The sequence below is a fragment of the Cyanistes caeruleus genome, chromosome 4, assembly GCF_971803275.1.
Source record: "Cyanistes caeruleus chromosome 4, bCyaCae1.hap1.1, whole genome shotgun sequence".
Taxonomy (NCBI): domain Eukaryota; kingdom Metazoa; phylum Chordata; class Aves; order Passeriformes; family Paridae; genus Cyanistes; species Cyanistes caeruleus.
The window spans coordinates 76,177,558-76,204,205 of record NC_141704.1 but is presented as its reverse complement, the minus strand read 5'-3'; the positions used below and the strand labels follow the sequence as shown (position 1 = coordinate 76,204,205).

General features: G+C 40.9%; 2 protein-coding genes across 6 annotated transcripts in view; both read left to right on the top strand.

Annotated features, from left to right (window-relative positions):
* Positions 1 to 3,555, top strand: part of ATXN10 (ataxin 10) — a 96,811-nt gene extending 93,256 nt beyond the window's left edge. For both annotated transcript variants that reach the window (XM_086885932.1, XM_023919078.2), the window contains one exon: positions 2,255 to 3,555. In XM_086885932.1, coding sequence (XP_086742058.1) covers positions 2,255 to 2,442 — 188 coding nt within the window. In that variant the 3' untranslated portion in view covers positions 2,443 to 3,555. The remainder of the gene's footprint in view (positions 1 to 2,254) is intronic.
* The window catches only part of LOC111923340 (uncharacterized), a 58,882-nt gene that overhangs the window by 11,921 nt on the left and 20,313 nt on the right, over positions 1 to 26,648 (top strand). For 3 of the 4 annotated variants that reach the window (XM_086885934.1, XM_086885935.1, XM_086885933.1), the window contains exons 3-4: positions 24,506 to 24,663; positions 26,482 to 26,613. In XM_086885934.1, coding sequence (XP_086742060.1) covers positions 24,575 to 24,663; positions 26,482 to 26,613 — 221 coding nt within the window. In that variant the 5' untranslated portion in view covers positions 24,506 to 24,574. Of the gene's footprint in view, positions 1 to 14,766; positions 14,822 to 24,505; positions 24,664 to 26,481; positions 26,614 to 26,648 lie in introns of those variants that run through there. The other variant, XR_015285930.1, reaches the window with a different exon arrangement.

Sequence of the window (26,648 nt, the reverse complement as noted above, 5' to 3'; positions counted from 1 at the left end):
GAAACCATTTTGCAGCTTCAGCTACAGTAGTCAGTAATGATAAATGCCACAATGGTGATAGAGTTCATAAGATAATGGGGATGTCTTAGATATTATGTAAGCATGAATGGATCTGGTAATAGGAAAAGAGCATTTGCCATGGGGTTTAGCAGTGGGTTTGTGTTGAAGGACATAAAGACTATAATAGCAGGATCATTCCCAAGGCTAGTACACACAAAAGTTTTGATAGTACATTTTTGGTCTGTGTGGCACTTTGTCTGATTGAGAGCTCTCTGAAAATTGCTGTTAATATTATAGAAAATATGCTTTTATGCAAGTGCTGTATTTTATGCAGAAGCCATATTTTAGGAACACAGCAAGAAAAGTCTGCTTCTCATCCTAGGAGCCAAGCCAGGGAGGGTGGTAGGTTGTTTTTCACAGTCCACTGGGAGAACTTCATGTTACTTTTTGGCACTCACGGCATGCTCTAAAACAGACCTGGAAAAGACCTGCTGGGTGTCAGCTTTGGTTTATCTGCATTCATCAGCTTGCATGCTTTGCAATCTATTCTCACTATTGGCACTAATGACTGAGAGTCTGTACATATATGACTTTATTACTTTGGCATCTTACTGTTGTATATACTCAAATGTAATCTTCATTGCAAATACCAAGTTCATGTAACTTAAATGTAGCTTGGCACTTGTCTTTTTGCTTAATTCTAGTAGTGATGTGCTGACAGAAGAGAATATATTGATATTCTCTGTTGTGTTCACCTGTTAAGGCTTTGATGTGATCCATAATTTATTTTGGTCTTAATTTGTCTCCTCTGTCATTACCTCAAACTGGAATTTTTTTGAACGAAGAAGGTGTGCAGCATGCTTCCTGACAAAGTTTAAAGACGTCAATCAGGAAAAAGAAAAAAAGCTCCATAGTAGTTAACACTTTATTATTTTTGATTTTCAATTCTGGACTTTTTGAATTTGAAAATAAATATAAACTGCTAGGAAAAGACTGTTTTGTTGATGCATGCCAGTGCAGGGCTGTTCCCTTCTGTTTGTGTCCATGCTACTCTTCATCTAAACCCTTCTCTCTCTGTTGAGGTTGCAAGATTGTTTAAGTCCAGTTCCTCTCTTCTGTTGTTTTGTTTGAAGTTCCCCTCTGTCTGAGTTTTCCCCTCCTGTCACCCCCTGGCAAATGCCCATAAGAACATTTATCTCTGTGCTTAGATGCTCCCCAACCCAAAAGACGTCAAGGAGATGAGTAAATTATGCATATTCTTCTACTGGATGTGAAGCTACATGTAGTAAATAATTGATGCCCTGCAGGCAAACCACTCATGTGATTCAGAAAGGCTTGGCTCCTGTGTGGGTAACTTGGAAAAGATTATATCATAACTTTTCAGCTGCAGAATTGGGACCAACATCTCTGACACTTCATAAAATGAACTCTGTAGTTCACTTGGAAGACGCCTGGCTGATAATCCTGGGAATTTAAATCCTTTGTCTACATCCCTGACATGTGCCTCAATCCTGGCCTCAAGGGACCACCTTGGGAGGTGAATGTGTTGTAGTTTGTGCCCATTTAAACATCATCAGGAGCTCCCTGCCAGTGTCTGTAGTGTCTGGTCTCCTGGCAAGTGTGTGAAAGCACCCAGGCATAAAGGATTGAATTTAGGTAATATTAGAAATCAAAGAAGTTTAAGTGTCTCTGACATTATTTGTGCTATTTTGAGATATTAACCTGGATAAGCTTTCCTTTTCTACATCTCTTAAACTTTTGCAGTGAAAATAAGTCATCTTTCCTGTACATGAGGTACAGCCTATTTTGTTTGCCAGTGCTAGGAAGTATAGTGTTGAAGGATTCAGATCATGAACAACTGACTTTATTTTTTATTTAAACTCACTAGGAAGATCATTGGAACATTTCAATTGGCTGTAATTTTGGTTTAACACAGTATGTCTTTTTAATTCCTGCTGTTCATTTGGTTGGGCTTTTCTGTTTGCTTGGGGTTTTTTTGACTCAGTATAAACCCTAGCAAATTTGTGTGAAGTTTAAGGGCATACCTCTTTTAAAATTAAATTGCCTCATATGCAAGTATTTGCATGTTGAGTGTCAGCACTTGTAAACATTTTACTTTTTCAAACCCTTGATTTCTACTAGTTTTCTGAGTTTAAGGGATGGGGAGGGCTGGGGGAGGTGAGAGGAGTAATAAATCAAAATAAACAATGTTTCATCAGTAAATACATAAATGGTCCTTAACTCTGCCCCACAGTCGTGAGCCAGTGGGCAATTTATGCGATCCGGAATCTCACTGAACAGAACGAGCAGAACCAGGCACTGATTGCACAGATGGAGCAGAAGGGGCTGGCAGACAGCTCTGCCCTCGAGAGGATGGGCTTGGAGATACAGCAACGAGATGACAAGTTAATTCTGCGGTCAGTTAGGAAGAAGCCCTCCTGAGCAAAAATGTTAGCAATAGTCATATCACTAAAAGGGTACTTCTCTTATAAAATATTTTTCCTTGCTCAGAAGCCATTATTTTTTTAGTGCCAGTCTGTTTAAAATGTTGTGTTTGTTCTCAGACAAACTTCCAGATGATGCTTCTGCCTCCCTTTGCTGTAAACAAAAGGCCACCTATGTGTTTTCTATGTTCCTGGTTAAATCAGCTTCTGAAAAAAGGTTCTTCTTGTCAGTTGGTTGGAATTTCATTACTTCTCTTTTCATCAGTAGAAGAATGTCATACTTGCAGTATTGACTTGTTATAATTTCCTTTACTGAACCTGGAGATAACTATCATTAAAAAACTTTACAAAGAAAGAGTTCCTTTGCAGGCTGCCTTCTCCATGTAAAAGATCTGAGCTGAGTTAGGGCTAAACAAGCAGAGTTACTAATTTTCAATCATGGGACCTAAATATCTCTATATAAACATCAAGGGAATGTTGGATGTACTTAAATATTTAGTGAATTAAACACAACATGCCTTTTGTCTATTTAAATTGTTAGTAAACTGTCTTTTCTACCTTGATACCTATCAGTCTTCATGACAAGTATATTAAAACCAAAGCTGAAGCTGTTGTGGCAACAGATGCTGCATTCCTTTGCACTGGGGCATGTCTCTGTTTTGGAGACTTGGGTGTTTGTTTGAATTTTATTTGTTCCTTTGGAGGGTAAGTCAGCCCACTTTCCTTTTATTTTGCACTTCTCATGGGTTTTCTGAACTTTGGCAGACTGCTGAAGAGGTAGTTTCTCACTGTGATTAATTCTAGCAGTTTCTTTTCACCCCTCTGCCTTTCCAAAACATTGACAAAACTCATTTCCAGTTAATTAATTCAAGAGAGGCAGAAGAATAGAAGGCCCTGCCTCTTCATTTTGGGTACCCTCCTATATTGTTGTTGGACCCTGCCACTGTGGAATGTGGCATGAATGAGATGGGGGAAAAGGGGGGTGAAGCTGGGGGACAGGGGGAGGAGGGCACAGTTAACTCTGTGTATGCCATAGCTTTGCCCTGGAAGCTGAAAAATGTAATCCTCCCTGCACAGGCAAAACAGGAATTAAAGCTTAATATTGCTGGTACTTGTGCACGCTTACTGTCATTGGATTATTTTCAGCCATGTCTAACTCAGAGGTCTCAGAAAAATGAACATGTTCATGTTCTTGTTGACATTTAATCCCATTCTAAATAGAATGGCAAGTTCGTGTCCTTTAACTCCACATTACATATAACCCACCTTCACCCATGTGCATGAGATTTTGATCCTTCAATTGAGTTTTTGATGTAAAAATGGAAAAAAGTACACATGGCTTTGAACTCTGCGAAACACATCATACTGCTTAAAACTGGTGGTGAATACAGCTGGACTCCTAAGGTCATTTCAAGTTAACAGAAAGATGTTGATGTCTGCCATGCCATCCTGGTGGGACTATGGAATTGACCCAGTGGGATTTTAGACACCTGTTGGTTTTACAGGCAAGGATACAAAACTCCTGTCTATAGCCGTTTATTAAGTAAATGATGTCTGAAAAAGGATAATGGAAATAGGAACAAAGGTTCTAACTTTTATTGCTTTTAGTGACTTTTTACTTGAAAAATAAATAGGGGAGAAAAGTGTTCTTTGCTTTAGCAAGGACTGAATATGAATGTAAGAAGATTGATTTGTTTTCTTTTAAAGAATGACTTGAGAGGGATATTTTGTTGGGTGTTAAAAATTGTGTTGAAGTGCTGTTGTATACAGGTAGGTGCTTTTTTCTGGCTGAATGGAAATGTGATTGTGGTTCTTCTTAAGCACATGATTTCTCAATTATTTCCTTAAGCCTTAATTATTGTGTATAGGCCAAAATTCATTTAGCATTTTCATTACTGTCACATAAGATTTACAGCTGGGATTGTAGGGGGTTTTGATCTCCATAACTGAATGGAAGATTCATACATCTAGCACCTTTTTTCAAAAAAAGAATTCTTTTTCAAAAAAAGAAAAAAAAGTTGCATCATTCAACTTTAAAAGGAAAGAATTAAAATTTTGCTAACAAAGGAGCATCAAATAGGACACTATCTGAAATAAAGTGAAGTTGTTCTTAATTTGGCAATTACAAAAATTCAAACACTTTTATTTTAGTGCCATTACTTAAAAAACTCAGATAATTTAACAAAGTTGAAAAAAAAAATAAAATTACTCCAAATAGAAAATGGACTTGCTGTGCTTTCTGTGTAAGGAAAAAAAATGCAAATAATTTCTTTTTATTTAGGGTGATAAAGAGTTAAAATCCTGTTCACAAAGCAAATCCAGAGAGAACTTTGGTTGTGGAAATAGCAGTGGGAGTCCGTTTTTCTTTTTAAGCAATGGGGAATAGACAGGGTGGGGTTTTTTTTACTTGATGGTTGTACGCTCACCAATGGAATACATACGAACCCATAAATATAAGCCAAATAATAACAAACACACACAAAAAAAAATAGTTTGTGTGTTTCAGTACATAATGGAGTAATAGTTGTGTTTTCTGAAAGGGAAACGTACGGCTTTCATAGTGGAGAACATGCTGATTACTGTATTGTGAATGGCTGGCTTTTGATTTTCCAGGATGGATTAATTCTCAGAAGACAACAGCTTCCCTGTCCTCTCCCAGTGGAGTCCCGGTCTCCAATAGACTCGTTTTATATGCTTGGGGATTAATACAGCACAGCAATCAGTCATAAAAAGCAAGCTTTAGTGAGTTTGTAAGGGGGCAGAACAGGCAAATCAAGTCTTGTGACCATCTTATTGCTTTCGAGTGCTTTCAAACAATAGTGATTAGATTTTTTTTTTTTTTTTTTTTTTTAAGTCCATTTGTTATTAAAAGAGAATAGGGAGTTGGTTTTTCATTTTAAGTGGAGAGATTCTGGAAGAGCTTTCTGGCAAATTGTGAGAAATAGCCTGAAATGTTTGCAAAGCTCTGAATATGCTTCTAATAATTGAAGCTATTTTTGTCTAAAGTGCTTGTAAAATACATTTTTAAATACAATCCCCTCCCCCCTCCAGAAAAAGTCACAGGCAGTTTATGCCATTGTCACAACCTTTATTTAACAGTCAATTTGTATTTTGAGATTGGTGCAAGTGTTTGTGTAGTGAGAATCAAAAAAAAAGTCCTCTTGATTTGCAAATGAGAAAGTACTAAAAATGTGAGGCTGTACCCAAAATTACACTCATTTTTTATACCAAGCTTGAACTGTGTCGTTGGGTTGTATTGACTTCAAACTCCCTGTCTTCTTAGTTTAGACTTCTTTGTATGAAATGGGGGAATTTATGAAGCAATGCAGAAGAATGCATTTTAGTAAGAAATTGTTCCCTGTGAGGGTGGTGAGGCCCTGGCACAGGTTGCCCGGGAAGCTGGGGCTGTCTCATCCCTGGGAGTGTCCAAGGCCAGGTTGGATGGGGCTCTGAGCAGCCAGGGATAGTGGAAGGTGTCCCTGCCCTTGGCAGAGGGGACTTTTAACTGGATGGTCTTTAAGGTCCCTTGCAACACAAACCATTCTGTGATTCCCTGGACTTCCCACTTCTTTCTTAAAATCCCTGTGTCCCCCTTAGCAGTGTGCACCGCCGGCTCCCTGCAGTGCTGTCCAGGGTCCTGACGAGCTACCCCCACTCTGCCAACAAACCTTTCCATGTAGAGAGTTGCTTCCAGTCTCTTGCAGCTTGGCCAAGGCATAGCCATTCCAGTGGTTCTGTGCTGCTTTAGGCTTAATGGGTTTCTCTAAGGGAACTTTCTCTTCCAGTAGTTTCCGATAACATCCAGCAATTTATGAGGATGAGAAACTGGAATTGATTTTTGAATAGGTCTTTCGTATCTTTGAAACAAGTTTTTTGGGGGGGAACCTTTAGCTGTTGCAGATATTAATGAGTGTAGTGAATTTTCCTCTGGCATAACCCTGTCTGAACTTGGCCACATTGTAAGCTCTGGAAAACTTTAGTTTATATACTGGAAGAAGAGACATGGGGGCTGAGCTATTAAACTTACTGAGTTGATGTATCCAGTGTCCGTACAGGACATTTCCCACAACTGTTGTCCCTCACTGGGATGGTACTGGTAAAAGAAGGGAAGAACAGAGAGACTCTGCATTTCTCTCAGACCTGCCTTGTGATGTCTATCTAACGTGGAATTGGGACTACCTAGGCTGGAGAAGGCAGAACCAAATAAAAGTGGATTTTGGGGTGAGAGAGGGAGGAGTTCAGGTCCCAGGGAGAGCTCCTGGGAGATGGAAAACAAGTTGTCAGTCAAACGAGAGAGTATTGCTAGTATTGCTAGTTTGCATCTTCCATCCTGCTGTCTGGACACGCACAGAAATTTGCTGTCCAAAAAGTATCTATTTAGGAAGAGATCCCCTTTCCAGACTAAAGTAAAAGAGTTGTCTTCTTTCACCCCAAATTTCATTTGGACAGGATTGCCACTGTATTGCTTTTAATTGCCTTACAGAATCATGAAATCATTAAGGTTGGAAAAGAGCTCCAAGATTATCAAGTCTGCACTGGAATCAAGGATACTCTGCAATTTTGCTCAGGATTTTCTGAAGCCTTACAGCTTACTCTAAAAGCAGTATGTAATTCAGAGAATACCTAAATAGTTAAAATGTTTAAATAGTAAAGAGGAAATGTACAAACAAGTCTGAGAATTCTAGTTCTGCATGGATTTTTGTGGGAAAGGAAAATGCAGCTGGAGGTAAAGACCAAGGAATGCCTAGAGCATTTAAAATTAACCTCCTGGTTTTTGCTGCAAACCATCTTATCTCAGTTCAGAAGTGGAGCTGATGCCTCACTGGTGATGATGTGGAGATGTCACAGAACTTCCTGAGCAAGACACACTGTAAATTGCACTTGGTTTTGTTTAAATTTAAGATGGCTTCTGTAACACATTTATTCCAAACTTTAAAGTTTCCTTTCATTTTTAGTACAAGTAAGTATTAATGTAGAAACAGAATTGCACAAAAGGGATTTGTGTTTGATTTTTCATTTTGTCATTCAGAAAGTATTTCAACCTGTCTGTCCACTTGCAGAATTGTTGCACGATGCCTTTAGCTCGGTAATAATTCGAGATGTCTGAAAATCTTCATGCTTTAGCATACATTCATAGTCAATATTTGTTATAACACAAACAGTCCAGTCAGTAATGTGTTTTTTTGTGTGGTTGTTCTTAAAACATTTTCTTCTCCTGGAGTTTCGAAACTTCAGTCAAAGTAAGCACAAAAGCTGTGTTGCCTAAGGGAAAAAGTCTCAATAAAGCTCTGAAGTGGTAGTGCATTAGTCATTGAGAGGTACCTCGCTATGGTAGTGTTAACTCTAAAACATAAGCAGAACAAATGGTGGTGATGATCACTCTTCTACTGTAGAACTTGTTTTCAGAAATACATATTTATGTAGTAGTCATAGCACAGTAATAAGGAAAAAAAAATAAGATAAATTAAATGATCCATACCAAGTCCTCAGTCTGGGTGGAAAGGGGATTTTCAGCTGTTGTGCTGGGCAGTTTTGGTTTTGAAATTGTGTTTACTGGAAGTTACTATAATTATAGAATGGTTTGGATTGGAAAAGGTGTCTTAAGACCAATGAGTCCAGCCATTCCCCCAGCTCTGCCAAGGCCACCACTTGCGGACTAAGCCATGTCTGCAAGTGCCACATCCACATGGCTGTTAAACGCCTCCAGGAATGGTGTAGTGAACAAGTAAAAAGTAAGGAATGTTTCTCTGTTGCTTCTCTGACTACTAAGTTTTGAAAGTTGGTTTTGAACTACCTCTAACAAAAATTTTAGAAACTGCTTTATTTTAGAAAATTAGGCACCATGTTTGAAGGCCACTAAAGCAGCTTGTAATAAACTATTGATACATCAGGTGAATGAGCAATAAAGTTTTGATATATGAGAAAAGCAAGCAATAAATTTTTGATACTTCAAGAGAACTTTGCCAGGATATCAATGAGCAGCCAATGAACTTTAAGGGAGCAAAGATGGAGTTCTCCACAGACCTGTTGCTCTAAGGTAGATATGACATTGCCACTCTGTAAGCAAGTGCCCAACCTATCACAGGTTGCAAAATCTACAAAGTGTCGGAGTCTTTGCTGTTCTTTGCTGTCCTGGCTGCTCGTATGAGGCTATTTATGCCTTACCCTGCTGGTCTTGCTGCCATGGCTCTGCTCTGCTGCTGAGTCACTGGAAGCTCTTGGAGGGACTTCACTGGGGTATTTTCCCCAATGCAGTCTGTGAGCCAGCAGTGGACTCATAGAGGTGGTAACCCCTTTCCTGTGCTTCTCAAAAGTGTTCTTGGCATTTTCCTATTTTGCTATTTTATCTCTTTCTTTCCTTCTTTATGAAAAAAAAAAATAAAAATTGGGCTGAATGATTGTGGGAACTGACAGTGGTCAAGTAAGAGATTTTTAGGCTTCAGGCATTAGCTTGAGCCTGTGTGAAACTAAGTCACACAACTTTCTCTGTGGCCGAGAAATCATAAGGAGGAATCCAAACAGTCCTTAGAGAAGGAAAACCTCTGCAGGTGTTTATCACCTTGTTGTTTTCTTGCAAGAAACAATCAAGGGGTGGTGTTCCTAACTGTCCAATGATGGTGATGTGTTAGTTTAATGACCAATGAGAATTTTACCTTTCCAGACCTTCTCAGAACTGTCTATAAAAGAAGATCTGGAAGAATGAAACTTGCTGTCTTGTGCAACCCAGCTAGAGAGTCTGTCGTATTTTGCCATTCCTAATACAGTGCGACAAACAATCACTTTGGATTCCAGCATTTAAGTTCATTTGGGTTTTAATCTTCTTTTCCACTATGCTGAATACCTAATTCCTTTCTGCCATTTTAGATTGGGGCAAGACTCACCTGTCCTCACCTTAAGTGGATCAGATGGGGATTTCACCACCGCCCTGGGCAGCTTGTGTCAGTGCTGGATGGCCCTTTCCAGGAGGAATTTTCCTAAATAGCCACCATAAACCTCACTGGCACAGCTTGAGGTCATTTCCCCATGTCCTGTCTCCTGTTTTTCAGGAGAACAGACCAGTGCTAATCTGCTGCACCCTGCTGTCAGGGAGTTGTAGAGAGCCTGAAGGTCTCCCCTGAGCCTCCCTTTCTCCAGGCTGAGCTGTCCCCAGCTCCCTCAGCTGCTCCTGGTGTTCCAACCCCTTCCCCAGCTCCATTCCCTTTACTGGATGTACTCCAGCTCTCAATGTCTTTCTTGCAGTGAGGGGCCCAGAACCAGCTCCCAGATTAATGGTGCCTCAGCAGAGCCAGCATAGTGAGCTGTTTAATGACTGCTTATAAAAGCATTCAGCTTTCATGATAAATCCTATGTATATTGCTTGTTTCAAGTGTATTTAAACAACTTTGACTAGGAATCAGTTTAACATGAGCATTTGCATGTTCTGTGTTGGCACTTTTCTCACAGAGCAGGTCATGGAAATTGTATACATGGGCTTTTTTGAGGTGGGGGAGTTGGGGGAGAAGAATCAGTTTGCTGCTTCAGATTACCTCTATTAATTGTGGAGGAAGTTATCTACATTTTCTGCAGAACTATTCAGCTGTTAATGTTAAATGTAAGAATTAAAGTGGAGGAAGGAAAGAGCGTGCTAGAAGAAAATACAAGGTAGGCTGACTAAAAAAGATAATCCCTAGAAAAAGAGATCTAAACAGTTATAGAATCATGGAATAGTTTGGGTTGGAAGGGACCTTAAAACTCATTCTACCCCCATGCAATGGGTAGGGACACCTTCCACTAAACCAGATTACTCCAAAACCTGCCATCTTGGCCTTTGATTCTTCCAGGGATGGGGCAGCCATAGCTTCTCTGGGCAACATGTGCCTGGGCCTGACCACCCTCACAGGGAACAATTTCCTCCTAATACCTAATCTAAGCCTACTTTCACTTTGAAGCCATTCTCCCTTGTCCTATAACACCATGTTCTTGTAAATAGTCTCTGTCCATGCAAGTCCAAGCTGACAGTGTCTTAACAAAAAAAGTTAAAGCAAGCCTTGTAGATCAAGGCACTGTGGCACGAGAGAAGTAGATTTTTACTTTGGCAGTGATTTTTAAAAAGCAAATTCTGAAATCGTTGATAAAGCATTTACAAAACCACCAGACATGGGATGTAGAGTGGCTGGTATTTCTGTTCCTTAGCCCCTTCATTCTGCACCATGCATTTCTTTTCTGTGCCTACTTTTGATTAGAAGTGAGATTGATTTACATAAACTAGAGGGGGGGAAATAGTCAGTGTTATATGTGCAATAAATGGGAAAATGTTGATAAGGAGATAATGGGTGAAAATGCCCAGTTGTTTTCTTAGGGTAAAAAGCATCCTTAGTGATCAGCACCTATGAGGAGCCTCACCCTTAAGGGTAAGTCTTCTAAATTGGGTCAACATGCTTGAGCACAACATTTTTGCCCCTCACCAAGGGTAAAGTGAGTGCATAACACTGCAAATCACCAAGGGATCTTACTAATAGTGTCATTAAAATTATGGCACTGTAAACATTTGTGTATCTTCTAACTGTTGGTTGCACTCACTTCTCGTTGCCTGGTAAACTCTTCCTTATTGGAATTGTTTATTACTACATTTAGACAGACCTTCGCACCTCCTATCAACTGCTCTCTAGGCCAACATTAGATTTTATTTTATTTATTAGATTATTATTTTATTAGAAGCAGGTTTTTTAGCCACATATTTTATAAAGTGGTGCAATTCCAGTCTTTGCCCCAAACCTATGTTTGATGATACCAAGATGAGTCTGGAGGAGTTTCCTCCTCAGTTCTGTGTATTTCCCTTTGCTAGGGCTTTTTTCTAAATTGCAGCCATCTGTTGTGAGTCTGCACTCCATGGGTTAAAGTTTATTTTTATATTAAGACAAGCTTTCATTATGTTTTCCCTCTTTCCCCATTCCTCCCACCCCCCCCAATCTGGAACTTTAGGCTTTCTATTTAAGCTTTTATGGTGGCCACAAACAGGTGCGTGCTTTACAGAGGGTCTCATTCTGCAGCTCCCACTGGCTTCCCTGGCCTCCTGAACTCCCTTTTGCTACCTCCTTCCCCCTCAATAATTTTTTATGAATGATAGCTTTTCAGCACCCTGGGAACAGCTTGTTGGGAAAAACACTCTTTGTGGGGTGCAGTCAAATCCTACACATTTCTCCAAGGGTTTTCTATGAAAGGACTGGTTCTGTGTTGCAGGTATGACGTACGTGTGGAGTCCCCCTCCCCGCTGGCTCCCCCACCTCCTCCTTCTATGATTCACTGTGATAAATTTGCTTTTTAATAATGCTGGTAGACTCTCACCACAGGTGCTTCTCAATTAAAATCCACTTTGTTTAAAAACTGAAGACTTGTTTAACTGAGCCCCTGGGGAGAGTTGTCAGATCCCAGGATAGGTGACACAAATAGATTGGTGACCCTCTGGAGCTGCATTGAAAATACCATATCCTGGGGTACCAGAGGGCAGCGTCACTCTGAAAACAAATCTGCACGTCTGAGAAACCCTGGGTGGAATCCCTGGGACTTGTCATTTTCAGTGTGGGGCCTTTTTAATCCATCTTTTAGCATTTTTTTTTGTTCCTGCTACCCTTCTCACACCCCCTAACCCCCCCCCCCCCCACCCCAGTACTTTCACCTTCTTTCTAGTACTGATTTAACTACTTAGAAAATAAAAAAGGTAAAAGGAACATTTATTTTTCTTCCAAGAACATTCTCTCTTTTGTATTCTAAAGATATTTGCAAAAATTAATTGGAATGGTAGAGCAGGGTGTGGGAAAAATATTTGAAAAAAAAAGAAAAAACAGCTTGAAAGTGAATGATGAAAAAAAAGAAATTTTTTTTATTTTCTTTTTAAAGATAAAGGAAAATGTACTTCTGAGCGATCTAATCTTTTCCCTGCCTTCTTAGACATGTATTTTTAGCATTTTGAACACATGTAATGTTCTCAGATATTGCTTACCAAAGCAGTTTGAAATAACTATAGAGGGTGGATGGGATGACTCAGGGGACTGGTAATTGAATGCGGAGCCTTTTCACCTCGGAGTCCCCAGTTTGAATCGAACCCAGGTTGAGAGCGACCTCGTGGTTACCCTCAGATGAGTGTTTAGTGGCCTGTCTGAAGTGAGTTGGTGGTCTCAGTCCAGCTCTTGGCAAACAGCTGCCACATCACAGCAACCACGGCCGCAGTTAGTGCCAATTATCAGCCGGGCTGGCAGCGCTGGCAGCGAGGGGAAGGATGAAATTAGCATGCTGCTCCTGCTGTCAGAGGTGGTCCCTGCTGCTCTTGGAACCCTTCAGCAGCAGCAGCAGCTGGGTTTGGTGCTGTCAGCCTTGTGGGATGTGTGTTCCTGCACTCTGGGGAGATGGCAGCTCGTCCTGCTCCCAGGTGCTGAGCCGGGTCCCCGTATTTGCTTTGCCCTCTGCAGGTTGTCAGTCCCTGGGTTCAAGGGCATCTCCATGCATGGGGATTGGAGTTTCCCACACACCCTTTGTCCGTCAGATTTATCTCCTGACATATCTGCTAAGCATGCCAAAAATGAGATTCTTCACATTTGTGAGTCCAGAGAAGGGAACAGAACTGGGGAAAAGGCCTGGAGCAGCAGGAACAGCTGAGAGAGATGGGGGGGCTCAGCCTGGAGAAAAGGAGGCTCAGGGGGACCTTCTCACTCTCTACTACTCCATGACAGGAGGGGTCAGCCAGGGGGGTCAGGCTCTGCTCCCAGGGAACAAGGGACAGGAGAAAAGAAAATGGCCCCAAGCTGGGCCAGGGGAGGTTCAGGTTAGACACCAAGAGGAATTTCTTGACTGAAAGGGTGGTCAGGCCTTGGCAAGGATGGCCCCAGGAGGTGGTGGTGTCCCCATCCCTGGAGGTGTCCAAGGAATGACTGAATGTGGAACTCAGTGCTTTCGTCTGGGTGACAAGGTGGGGGTCAGTCACAGGCTGGATTTGGAGGTTTTTCCGACCTGAATGGTTCTATGAGTCTGTGATTTCAGTCCATTTGTTTGATGACAGTAGTCACACTTCTGGGAACTCTCAGCTCCAAAGTTTCCATACTACCCCATTGTTTTGCAATCCTCTTTCTGAAGTGGTTTTGTATTTTATCTCTGAAGAAGTCTTGTTTTCTGAAGCTAAACTAAAATGTAGTCATTTTGAAAGTGTGAGGACAAAATAGATAATTCTTACCCTTTAAAATTCCTTATAGCTGAAAAAAATCTTGCATAGATACCTTGTATTTTGGGAGTTTTAGAGTATAACCCTCACAGAGATTCTGAATGGTGCTTTAATGGATTCAAAATCCCACAGAGGATCCTTCTGGTGGCACTAAGATTTTGGGTTGATGCACAAATCTTACCTGTGACAATCTGTTTGTGAAATCATGACAATTTTCACATGTAAGAGGAAAGTTGAAGTAACTATGGTTTACAACATTTTAAGCTGTAAGACAGTTCTTTCTGAAAATGGAGAGTTCATTTTTCACACTCTAAATTTCATTCAAGTGAACAGTAGTAACACAATTCTAATCAAAATACAGTGGGTTTTCCCCCACATACTAAACGAAGTCCCTTAGAAACCCACTTTTGATTTTTTGCCCCTAACTCTTAATTTTAACTGTGGTTTCTGTAAAAATAAACATTTCCTCAAGGTATTGGCAGCCCAAATAAAGATGCTCAAACTGAATGTAACAAGAGTAACCTTATGAGGATTTTTTACTTCTAATTTAAGAAAAATTACTGAAGTGAATAGCACAAATAGAAACAATATAGATTTTTAAGCTTTTGATTCCTGGTATTGATAAAACAGTAAGGAGGATTTTGTATAATAGGAGATCTAAGTATTGTCTGTTGAGGAGGACATGGATGCAACTTTTGGAATTTGTAGTTTAAGTTGGGGTAACATCCTGCTGCACACATCCAAGTAACTAGCTATGTTGATTTCCTCATTTCTGGTCACTCACTGATAGATGATTTGGCCAGGCTTCACTGGGATGGGATGGATTAGGGCAATCTTTGCAGAATATGCTTTCTTTTTATACAGCAGGAAGATATGAGGAAGCAGGTGGAAGAGCAGCTTTCTGGCTGGGAACAGCACTGGTGGAGATGAGGGGAAGCCTGGCTAAGGGCTTTCTCTTGTCTTTTGGACAAGCTCAGGAAATTAACTCTTGGAAGGGTCTACAAGGATAATCCCATGATTCATGTCTTGAGCAGTCCAGAAAAGAGGCAAAAATAATTGCTGTTTGCAAATTGAGATTAGTGGGTAAAGCCAAGAAGATGATGTAAGTTATTTGCCTCAGCTGTGAAACAGATTTGTCCCTCACCAGGAGCTGATGGTGGCAGAGCGTTCCCTCTTTAAAGCTCAGGTAGGAAGGAGGACTGTGCATACCAGTGCCCTGAAAACTTGTCTTGGAGCACGTGTCCATAGTGGAAGTGCTGTAAGTCTGGAGGAGATTAAGTTCTCTAAATAATGATGGTTTTATGGAGGAGGTGAGGCTTTCTTCTCACGAAGGAAGGACATGGAAAAAACTGAAGTGGAAACAGTTGGCAAGGTCAATCTGTCTTGTTGTCTCAAGAATGTCAAGAAGGAGGCCTTCAAACAAACCAAAGCCCTGGGAGTGAGGCTATCACTGTTTCTTCCTGCTCAAATCAAATTCTTGTTGAAGGCATTTCCAAATAAGGGTGAGGAACTGAGCACCACAACCGCAAGATGACAGTGCAAGGCTGTTAAAACCAAGACTCCTTTTTCTTTCTACTTAAAATAATCCAGGTCCAGCCATGAATCAAAGTGCCTCTGTAACCTGCCGTGCTCCAAAATAGACTGACAGAAACATATACAAATCCTCCTGGAAAAATAAATTACGAGAAACGCTTTAGCTGGAAATGCCAGACTAAGAATGGTTAGCAAGTTGCACCATTGACTTAACGTGATTTTAATCATGGGCTAGTTGTTCGTCTCAAGGCTAAAAATGCCACAGTGTGTCTCTTGTGCGAGCACAAGGCGCATGGAAATCACATGGCAAAAGTTGCATTTGCATAATGGTAACAGTAGAAACAAACAAAAAGAAAAAGAGAACAAGGGGCAGAATTTCCTGGCTAGTATGAATTAGCCTGAAATCAGTGGGGCTTTACTAATCCATACCTTTGAAACCCTCCCCTTCAACTTCTCAGCGTTACAGCAGCAATGAGCCATGGAATAGTTGTTGAGATGCCTCACTGAAGTAAAAAACAAACCACTGTGCTGCTGAGGGAAAAAAGGAAAGAACAATTTTAGTATGTAAGATTTAGGGCAGTGCTTTCAGGGCGGGACCAGCCTGGAGTTTGCCAGTACTTGAGCCCACTTTGTATAAACTTCTAAATATTCGGGAAACCTTTCAGTGATGTTTTGATTTCAAAAGCTATCTGGCAGCCTAAGTGTCCATACCCAACAATTAAACCAATAAATTCAGAGGCCAGTCTCTAAAGTTCAGAGCTTCAAATGCTCCCACTAGTGCATTATTCATGGGCTTGGTTTTTTCCTTTGATATCTCTCTATGGTGTGATCTATATAGCAGAAAAGAACCCACATCAGTCTGTTTACACCACCCTGGAAATTCCTGTGGGCAACCAAAAAAGTCAACCACAAATAACTGCTGGGCTACCAACAAACATAGTATCTGGAGTGCCTCCACCCACCTGCCATTAGGCAGACTTCTAAATCTCTTTTGAAATGGGAAAAGTCAGATCAGGGTGGGAGGGAGGGCTGGGGGAAAAAACTAGATGGAAAGACTAACGCTCAAATTAGCAGAACTAGGATTTTTTTTATTATTATTTATTTTTTTTTACATGGAGTGGGTCACATGTGGGCCCTGAGCTGAGCATCATGTCATGGCACAGTGGATGTCCTTCAGTGGATGTCCTTCAGTGGATGCCCTTCAGTCAGATCCTTTAACTCACTGTGGGGATGGGGACTGAACCCACTTGTGCTACAAGAGGGCAAGTTCTGAGCTGTGAGGCGGAAAACTGAACAGAAAATGTGACAATACCATTTGGAAAATTCATGGAAGATTCTCCAATAGGATGCTGGGAAAGGCTGTAAATTCGTGTTTTGCTTCAGCCACTGGGGACTCTGGTCATTCTCACTTTAGCTGCGGCGTCTCTTTACCTTGTTGTGGATCTTATTGGAGAGAGTTACAATTTCCATTAGCTTGAAAAGCTTCCCAAAGCTTCCAGTGATGGCTTTCTTACCAATGCTTTTGCTCACCCAGATATTTTTATGTACCTGAACTAAAGCATTTGGGCAGTGTTTTCAAAATCAATAGACATAGTTACATGCTTAAAGTAGGCATCCACAAAGTTGGATCTCATCCTATGACCCTTTAATTCTTGAGAAGTATGGAAAAGACTGATTTACGAAGCTGATTCTACATGATGATACTTGATTTGCAGTGTTCAGAGGGCTTTAATTGTTATTTACCTCACACTGATATTCAATCACTTGGATGTTCCACTTTAACTTGATTTATGACTAAAAAATAAATCTGTGGTGGAGATGGTATGAGTATTTCATTGTTCATAAATAGCTTTTCAGTCAGGTGTAATATTTCTGAGGCTTTAATTCTTGGTGAGGTTAATTTGTCCCCGATGCAGATCATCTCATGTGCTGGAGTGTACCACACTGGTGTTGACTCACCTACTTAGAAGTTTGTCAGTCTTGCAGCTTTTATTTCCTGAATCTGGGGAACAGTTTTTCCCCTTCCAGTTATGTTCAGTTTTCTGAGAAAGGAGTGCTTTTTAGACTTGTCCAGACTTTCTCCCTTGTTCTGTTTATCCTTACTGCAGAAGATGGCCACAATTTCTCCATTTTATGCAAATTAGAGGTAGTGCAAGGGTCCTTGGCAAGTTCCCAATACAGGTCTCAGATGACTTAAATGCTTCCCATGGGTACATTGACACATTATTGAGCAATTACATTCTCTTGTGGCAGTCATCTGTGGAATAAGTAAACTGCCTCTGTGAGCCCCACGGTGATATCATGCACCATAAATGCATGCTTGGCCTCCATTGTGTCAACAATCCCTCACGGTCTCAAAGGCAGAAATGCGAGTATAATTCTCAGACTACACTGACTAATAAACAGGTTAGTTTTATTACTTGTTCCTACCTTGAAGGGCAAGATTAAATTTAATTTATAAGGCTACCTAAAAGGAGAAGGCATATGGGTAAGCATAAGGTGATTATTTGTTTATTCACTGTAAATTTATTAATTTGGGGTTTGGAGAGCAAAAAGGAGGACAGCAGAAGAGAGTGACTTATATTTAGAACTTTTTTTTCTTCTGGCTGGGGGAAGGTTGGTCATGAAGATCATTTTCTCGTCAATAACTTTGGCAAGACTATGACATACTTTACTGGTCATTCTCAGGTCTGCTTGCACAAGCAGAATTTATGGAACAAGATGTCAAAGTAATGCTCTCCTGAAAATTAGGAGATCTTTGATTACACAATGTAGTGTAATGAGTCTTTTTTTCCCTCCCTTTCAAAAACTTGTGTCTAAATGTTTTGGAGAACTTTGAAAACTCCCAAGGACAGAGTGTAACTAAAAAAGGGACAGAATTACTTGTGTACTCATTAATAGCATACACTAGCTATCATTAATGAGATAGCCTGTGCTTTGGTGCTTTCTTCAGCCTTTGTGCCATTCATTGATGTGTGGTTGAGGCTGATAACTCTCAACCCAGCACGTGGAGAGTTTGGGGTCCCAGCACACACAGCTGGGGCATGTCCAGCTCTCACCCACTGGCATCCCCAAATCCTTCACCAAGGGCTGCTCTGGATGACACTGTCCTCAGATAAATTTTGTGGTCACCAGGTGTGTTGAGACCTCTGAAAGAGGGAAGTCCAACACTCCTGCCTGAATCCACCTGAGGGTGGATATGGCAGCTCAGGGTATCCTACACATGAGGCCAGTCGGGTTGTTTTCCGTGGATCTTAGTTGTGGCTGGGGACAGAGCACAGATCCCGGTGTGCTTTTCAGGGTTGTACAGTATTATTCAGTCTGGTTGAATGACTACCCTCTGCTTTGTCATCAGAGAATATTTATGACTGTCGAAGGAAGGCTGAGTTCCTGGAGACGGGATAACGCATGGCTTTCTGCTGCCAGACAGAGAGTTCCTTTCCGTGGTCACACCAATGTTTTTTCATACTCCCACGGACACCACAACTTTTTTGGATAAGGAAGAAGATGATGGAACACAGATGAGGGAAAGAAATGGCCTCAGAGAACTTGGATACATGGGGGTATTTTTACCCTTTGGGGTTTTTTCTTCCTGAATTTCAATGAGTGACTTATTGGAAACTTCTTTGGGTTTGAAGTGTTTTTTTTCTAGTTCCACACACACAAAACTGTTTTGGGTTGTTTTGTTTGTCTTTGTTTATAATGCAGCTGAGATAGGGTGACTTGATATTTTTAAAATAGAAAACTGATGCCTTCTGAGGGAATAGGGGGAAGAGAGGAGGACTTTACTAGCTGGAAATGTGGGTCATACAAGGACAACTTGTTACTGTGAAGGTTGTGCTGGGTATGGGGGGGAGAATTTGGTGAAAGCTGTTGTGGAGGCAAGAGTAGTGCTGCTTCTCCTTGGGTGCCAAATCCACTGCTGCTACTCCCAAGTGCCAGATCCCAAGGGTCCCTATGCCACAGCCACGTATCTCTTTTTATTTATTAACTGTTTATTCCCCTCTTCCTTTTAAAGAAAATTCTAGATTAAATTTTTCCAAGCCGTGGAATTAGATATTATCAGGCACTGAATGGCAAGCAGGTGCCTTCAATTTCACTGACTGATATCCTACTATCCCCTATCATTCCATGAAAATAAATCTGAAACAAAAAAATATCTTGTCTTATCAGTGAGGTAAATGAATGGGATTACAGATTCAGTCTTTTAGTTGCTAAGATGCAGAACCCTTGAGAAAATGATCAGCATCTTGTCCCTTGTTTTGATCAATGCCAAAGCCTACAAGTCACTGGGAGTTAAGGAGCATCTTCTGGAGCCTGTTATGTGCTGGAGACTGCCCAGCACACCCTGAAGTGACAGCAGGTTTTCAGAGAAAGAAGTTGACAGCCAGTTGTCCAGCGTGTTACAGAACAGGAGTATAATATGTCAATGACAGAGTGTCCTCCAGGGATTACAAATCAAATGAACAGCATGAGTCTCCACAAGAGACCTCTACACTTGATGCCTGTTGGGAAATGCACAGTGCTGTTTGCCATGCTGTGCAATTAAATTAATGAATAGTGTAAGGTATTCTACTTTTTCAAAACCGTCACCCTTGGGATAATTTAATAGTGTGAAAGGAATATTTCCTTGTCATTTCTATGTCTATATTAAAAATACTGTGCATATGCTAATATTGGCAAGTGATCACTTGAGGGTAAGTCTCTTTGATGGTAATCCTCTTTCCCTTTTCCCTTTTTCTCTGCTGTCACTGCCATTGCAAAGCTTCCAGAGTTTGCTATGGGAGCTATTCCAGCTGGAGACAAGGATTAGAAATTAATAAAATAAATTCTGTTGTCCTGAGATTTCTGAATAACGTGTTTGCATTGGTGCTGATGGATTCAAACACAAATTTAAATACGCTTTGCTGGCTCCTGCAGGTGGACTGAGAGGGAGAAGATAGCTTTGGTTTTCCATATCTATTATCACCTAATTTTGATTTTTTTGTTCTGAAATAGTTGAGGTTTCATATATTTTTTTGAGAAGTTTAGCAAAGGTGCACTTTGTGCAGATGCACTTGAAACATCAGCAGATGAACTCCAGGAAATAATGTTGGACAGGGCACTGTTACAGTCATCCTTTCTACCACTTCCTCTCAAACTGATATAAACAGATGCATGTTTTTATGTCCTTTCCCTTGGGAAAGGGAGAACTCTGAGCTCAAGTGATCAATATGTAGCTTTTCTGTGGTTACTTGGGAAACTTCATCCCTGAAATCCTTTTTAATCACATGTTATCTCACATCCTTTGACAGAATCCAGATTTTTGTTTTTCATCTACTGTAAGTTATAGAATCTGGCTAAAAGGAACAAATCTGGATGAGCTGGTTTATGCAAAAATAAAAACAGGTATGTGTGCTTGTGAAAACTAAGGAGTTTCAAAAAAGGGAAATAATTGTTTTCAAAATTATGATTAATTTTATATTTTAGATGAACTGTAGACTTCCATATTCATTTACTGCTCCTTGCAAACATTTTTCATGGGCTTTTTTTTCCTCCAGCATTTTTAGCAGATTTATGGAAGCTGGATTTGATGCCTTTCTGGCATACCATGATTTCTCTTCATTTAGGAAGGCCCTGAGTGAGGCAGTCCTGTGTGAACACAAGGTGCAGTGGCTGTTTAGTGGTGATCAATGCCAAGACATGTTGGTGTGCAATTCCTGGACTGTTTTTATGATTGTACTTATGATTTTACTGCAGCTCTGGACAAATCACATCTGGGAGGTTTTGGAGGGCATAGGTCTGGTGTTTATTTCCCACTGAGATGCAGTAACACGAGTGGTTAACAACCAGTTGTATTTTTCTGAATCCCCATAGAGGGATTTCATTTCAGTTCAGTTTCCATGTTCTCCATCTTATCCAAATAAAATGTGAAGGTTTGGGGTTATCTTCTCTGGAACTACAGCTCTGCAAAAATACACTTGCAAAGGTCCCTCCAGAAGCAGTGGCAACTCGTTCTTGCAGCTGGAGCTGCTGGGCACCAGGTGAGCATGGGCCTCCCAGACTGGATATGAAAAGGGTTCCTGAGCCACAGCTTCCATCTAGACACTAATGGAAGAGTAAGGTTTTGCACACCATGCTGCCAGATTTGCAGGTTTAGTAAATAAATTGTAAGGCAATTGATTGTTCAGAGGGCTGGGAGGAGGTGGGAGGTCTGTGGGGTTGTGTTTGTAGGACAGGAGAGAGATGGGATGTCAGTGCTGCGTGTCTGGAGCTGTGCTGGGAGATGCTCCTGGACCTTCCCCCAGCTTTGAGGGGCGAGTAGGACTTGTGAGGCCAAACATGGGGGTTGTTGGAGGTGACAGCTGGTGTTTTCTAATGGTATTGAGAGCAATTTTAACAAAGCTGGGTGAAGGCAAACACTATTACAGGTACAAAATAATGCGCTAGTCGAAAGGCACAATGGCCTTGTGGTGCACACAATGGAGAGGAATTGGGAGTTCTTGGATCAGTTTTTGACTTTGCCACAGGCCTGTGTTACTTTCAGGCAGTCACTTAATCTCTGCATCCACCATCTCTGAAGCAGCCAGGCTTGGAACACTTTGTGTCTCCGGAAGCATGTATCTAATTCAGTTGTTATTATCAAAGTTAAATATTAAAGAACTGTTGTGTTATCATAGGATAAAACCATGCCACACCATTTTCACTCTGAACTTTGTTCTTTTGCTATTACGTTGTTTTTCAGGAAAAGCAATGTTTTCACTGCATAAAAGTAAGTTAGGCAGAAATTTGTGATGTGTGTTGTGCGAGCTAAACTTGTAGATTTGATGTCTGACACTAAAATAAGAGATGTATGTTAAATGCCACTAGGAAGAATTCAAGGCTGATTGTTCAATAAAATGAAGCACAAGTCTGGGCATTTAAAGTAAACAAATAAGACTTTGTAGAGATCAGCTTTACAAAGCTGTTTGGAAAATTCATAAGAGTTAGACACACAACTTGTGTCTAACTGTAGTACTCCTCATCCCCTTGGTGACAGGCATGCTGCTCTGAATTAGTTGCTCAAACTTCCATTAATATTCTGTGTCAGTTAAGGAAATAACTTAGATAAGATCAATTTTCAAACATGTTTCTTCAGGAAGGAACTAAAGAGCAATCCTGGAAAATATCTACTGGAATGGAAAAAGTCTGATCTTTGGGAAAATAAAGGAGCTGCTCTGTGAGAGGAAAAATGTCAATGTATTTGGAGGACAGGCCAGTTTATTTACCAAACGGTGCAACCTCCTCCATGTCTGTCTTTGAAAGTGCATGATCAGTTTATGAGGAGGTGCTTTCAGGTTTAGGAAGCACTGGTAAATGTCAAAACTATTTACATTCTTCACATAATGGGACACAGAAACTGCCTGTGACAATTGGTTTGTCCATTTTGGGGAGAGGATGAATGTAGACTTTTGAGAAGCTGTTTGGCTTAATTGTGTTTTTCAGTATTCACTGATACTATGTGAGGTGGTAATTACCTAGTTGAAGTCTGGAGTAGGGTAACTCCCCAGTAGACATCTACAGCACTGTCCCAGACACCCCAACTGGCAGGATTTGGGCAACATGGGGCCATCCGTGTGCTGTTCCACACCATCAGTTCCTCCAGTCCCACCCTGCAGTGTCTTTGTTCTAGCTGATGAGAAGTTTTACAGCATAAAGGCAGCTTCTGAGGGATGGAACCCTGAGAGCCATACCTGTTCTCACCCCTCCAGCCCTAAACAGAGTATGACAATGATCCACATTTTTTACAGAATTTCAGATATTTCACCTGTGTTGTATCTACATTGTCACATGCACTGATGTGTCACCCCTGAAACATTTCTACTGCCCGGTTAAGTATTGTCTCAGCTATCTCAGTTTGCCCTCTAGAATGTTTTTGGGATTAAATATTCATTAGAAAAAGGAATCACCATTTTCCCCCTCCCTGAGTATTTAAAATGATCCATAGACTATATCATATTGGTTGTGAACAACTCCAGAACAATGTTTTGGGCAATTTTTGCTCCTAGATCGATAAAGCAGGCCACTTTCCAGAAGTTCCCATAAGCATGCCTGGAGCCTACTCAGGGAAGTATTCAGTTGGAAAATATTTCACCTTTAGTGGAAAAAAATTACCCATATTATTTGGATGCCTTTTGTAATGCAGAGACTGTTACAAACCTCAAAACCAGAGAGCTCCTCCAGCTTCTGAAACAGCTGCAGATCTGCCTGGTTGTGAACCAGAGAGCTCCTCCAGCTTCTGAAACAGCTGCAGATCTGCCTGGTTGTGCTCTTGGATGGTTTGGTACAGCTGTCACAAAACAGAGCCTTGCTCTGAGGCGCCTCCATATTCCTGCATCTTCTGCTGGGACTGATGAGGCTGGTGATGTCTCTAACCTACCCTGAATCAGTTGTCTTCTTTACAGCAGTAGCATCTTCAACAACATCTGCTGTGTTCCTTCTGCTGGCAGAGGTTGTATTTTGTGTTATTGGGAGTAAATCAGTATATCTGTCTATGTTTTTTATCATTCTGTGTGAACTTGAGCCTCTGGAGTCTAAAATGCTCTAAAATTGCTTTTCTTTCAGTGAAATTGTCAGGAAGAAAATACTGTTAAAAAGGAGGCATAGTTTAAATTTAAGGCATCAGCTGAGGTCTGCTGCACTGCAGGTTTTCATGTGGAGTTGCACAGCCATAGACTTCCAGCCGTACAGAGCCCTGCAACAAGTTAGACAAGAGGCACTGAGGCCTCTCCTGCAGGATTCCAGGAGAAGATTGATTTGTGCAGGAACTGCCCAAAGAAGTAGCAAAGTCACTTCTTGTAGGGGCCTGCTAGACTTTATATAGTGGTAGTGTAATAGGCTTTGGAAATACATATTATAATGGATCGTGTGTGATCAAGTAGGTCCTTTCTACCTATCTTCCCTTATACATGTGCTGAACCTTAAATACCACGTGACACTTAATCCACACTATCAGGCAAAAGGCTTCATTTTAAATTACTCATTTGAAGATCAAACAGTTTTTGTTCCTGATAGTGTCTCTGACAGTGAAAGATTACAGAATAATTTAATTAAAAAGCTCAAGCAAAGCACTAATAATACATGATATCTCACCAAACCCACAGACATCTCCCCTGCAGCTGTTGGATTTGCAAAAAAAACCCCAAAAAAACAGATAATAATATGGCTTTTAAGGATTAAGGATGCTTTCCAGCCTGAAATCTTTAGGTAATACACTACCAAAATATGATTCTTAATAGGAATATTGTGAGTAGCATCATTGTTTAGAAACCTAGCCAGCAAACATTGGATTAATCTATTTTTGTTGTTATCGTTGCAGGCTGGCAGTACTTCTCTCCAGATGCACCATTTGGCACATTAAGCAATTCTTTTCTTAGAAGGGGAACCTATGGTTTTGTCATGTAATGCAAAACACCAATGGAATCACTACATAAGCAAAATGCCAGTAATGGTACAGTGGTCCAGCCACAAACATTGGTATGTTAATTTTATTTTATTTTTCCTAGTGTGTCATCTGCATAGTACTGCATTTTGTATCAGGACTATGGCTGGACTGTTTAGTATCAGATTTTAAAGTGTTTTCAGCAAAAGATTTAAGGTAGGAAACTAATGGTCGGGGTTTTTTTTCTACTTAATATGGATGTAACTATAATTTTAGCTTGATTTTTGACACCAGGCCAAATTTTCCCCTCAATTTTATCTGTTCTATCATTCAGCTGTATGCATCCACTTTTCATAATGGTACCCAAATATGTTGAAAAACAAGTAGTTTACATTAAGGCTGTGACTTATATATGCCATTGCTATCCAGGACTAGATAAGACTAAGACGAGGCCTTAAAATTTTTTTCAAATCACTTGTAAGAAGATTAGTTAAATTACAGCATATGCAGTTTCTTTGTGTGAAGCAGTGCCTGGCCTTTCCATCTTCTGTGCTACCTTAGTTCTCCAATGGATGAGCCCCAGTCCTTGCAAAGGCAGCAGCAGGTCCCTCCCAGCTGGGGCTCCTCTGGGGGCTGAACAGCCCCAGCTCCCTCAGCCTTGCCTTGTCAGGGAGATGTCCCCTCCTCATCTCCGTTACCCTCCCCTGGAGCTGCTCCAGGAGCTCCAGGGCTTTCCTGTCCTGAGGGACCCTGAGCTGTCCTGGATGTGTGTTGAGGTAAGGAGTTCCCCAGCTGCTTCTTGCAAGGAGCTGAGGACTGATCACCGGGAAGCTTTCTCCAGATAATCATTCAGAGACTCAGGATAGTAAGGACAGATTTTTCACCTTGCACAAATGATAACAACATTGTTGGAATTTCCTTGTTTTGCAGGTGAAGGACAGAAAAGGAGCAAGGACATTCATCACATCCCTCTGACACTTTGACTTTCAGTCTGTCCACTGACTCTTTATGTGTATTAGAGTTTCTTCCCATCAACAGGCCTACCCTTTCCCCTGTCTGAAGCTTCCTATGGGATGAGCAGCAGGACAGCTGCCTTCCTCCTAGCCTTGTGGCCAAGGGAGGAAAAGGAGACTGGCCAGGCAAACTGCACATGTTTCCTTGGCAGGGTTGTTCTTTGCACCAGGAAAAGGTTGTCAGCCTGGGGAGAGAGCTGTGACATAGCCCTGCCTGACTGCCCAGCCTGACCCCTGCCTAGGGTTCTCTGGGATTTTTCTGTTTGTTACAACAAATATCCTGTAATTCAAGCTTTGTGTAAGTGGAGTCATACTCTGCTCAGTACAGTTTCAGTAGATAGGAGGTTTCTTTCTAGTTAATATGACAGGTGTTTAGTTTTTTTCCTGCCATTCACCAGAAATCTCACCTTTATTCCTCCCATGTTAAAAAAGTCAGCTCTGGCTTTTGATTGTCCATGGAGTCAGAAAATGACACTTTCTGATTACTCTTCCCGTGCCTAAAAGCAATGGAAAAGGAACAGTGAAAAAAAAAAAAAAAGAGTGATTTCCCTCCAGGTTTCTAATGAAATGGGGTTGCGTGGCCTTTCCAGTTTGATTAAGTCTGTAATTAATAATGACCAGGTGAGGCAGGGAAGTTATTTTTCTTTAGGATTTTTTCTGTCCCATGAATGCTGAGAAAGAATGCAAGGAAGGCACTTAATTGTGAGAACACTTTCCTGTTGGTATAATTCCTAAAATCTGGCCATGTTTTAAACTCCTGTGAGGAGCAAAATCTCATTATTTCTCCTCTAGAGTATTTCTGCCTTGGTCCTGCTCAGCCACGAAAAGGACAATGCTAATGCTGTGCCCTGTTTTGTTTTTTCTGATTTCTTTTTTTTTTTCTTTTTATTTCTTTTGAAGCAAACAACCCAGGGCGAAACATGGTTGTGAAGGTTTGCAGCTACACTTGGAGCTGGAGAAAGCCACTGCAGTAGTGGTGGGAGCTCAGCCATGTGGATTCAGCATTGAGGGGAAAAGGGATACACATTCAAGGTAAACTACTTTTTAAAAAGTTACTAGCTAAATGT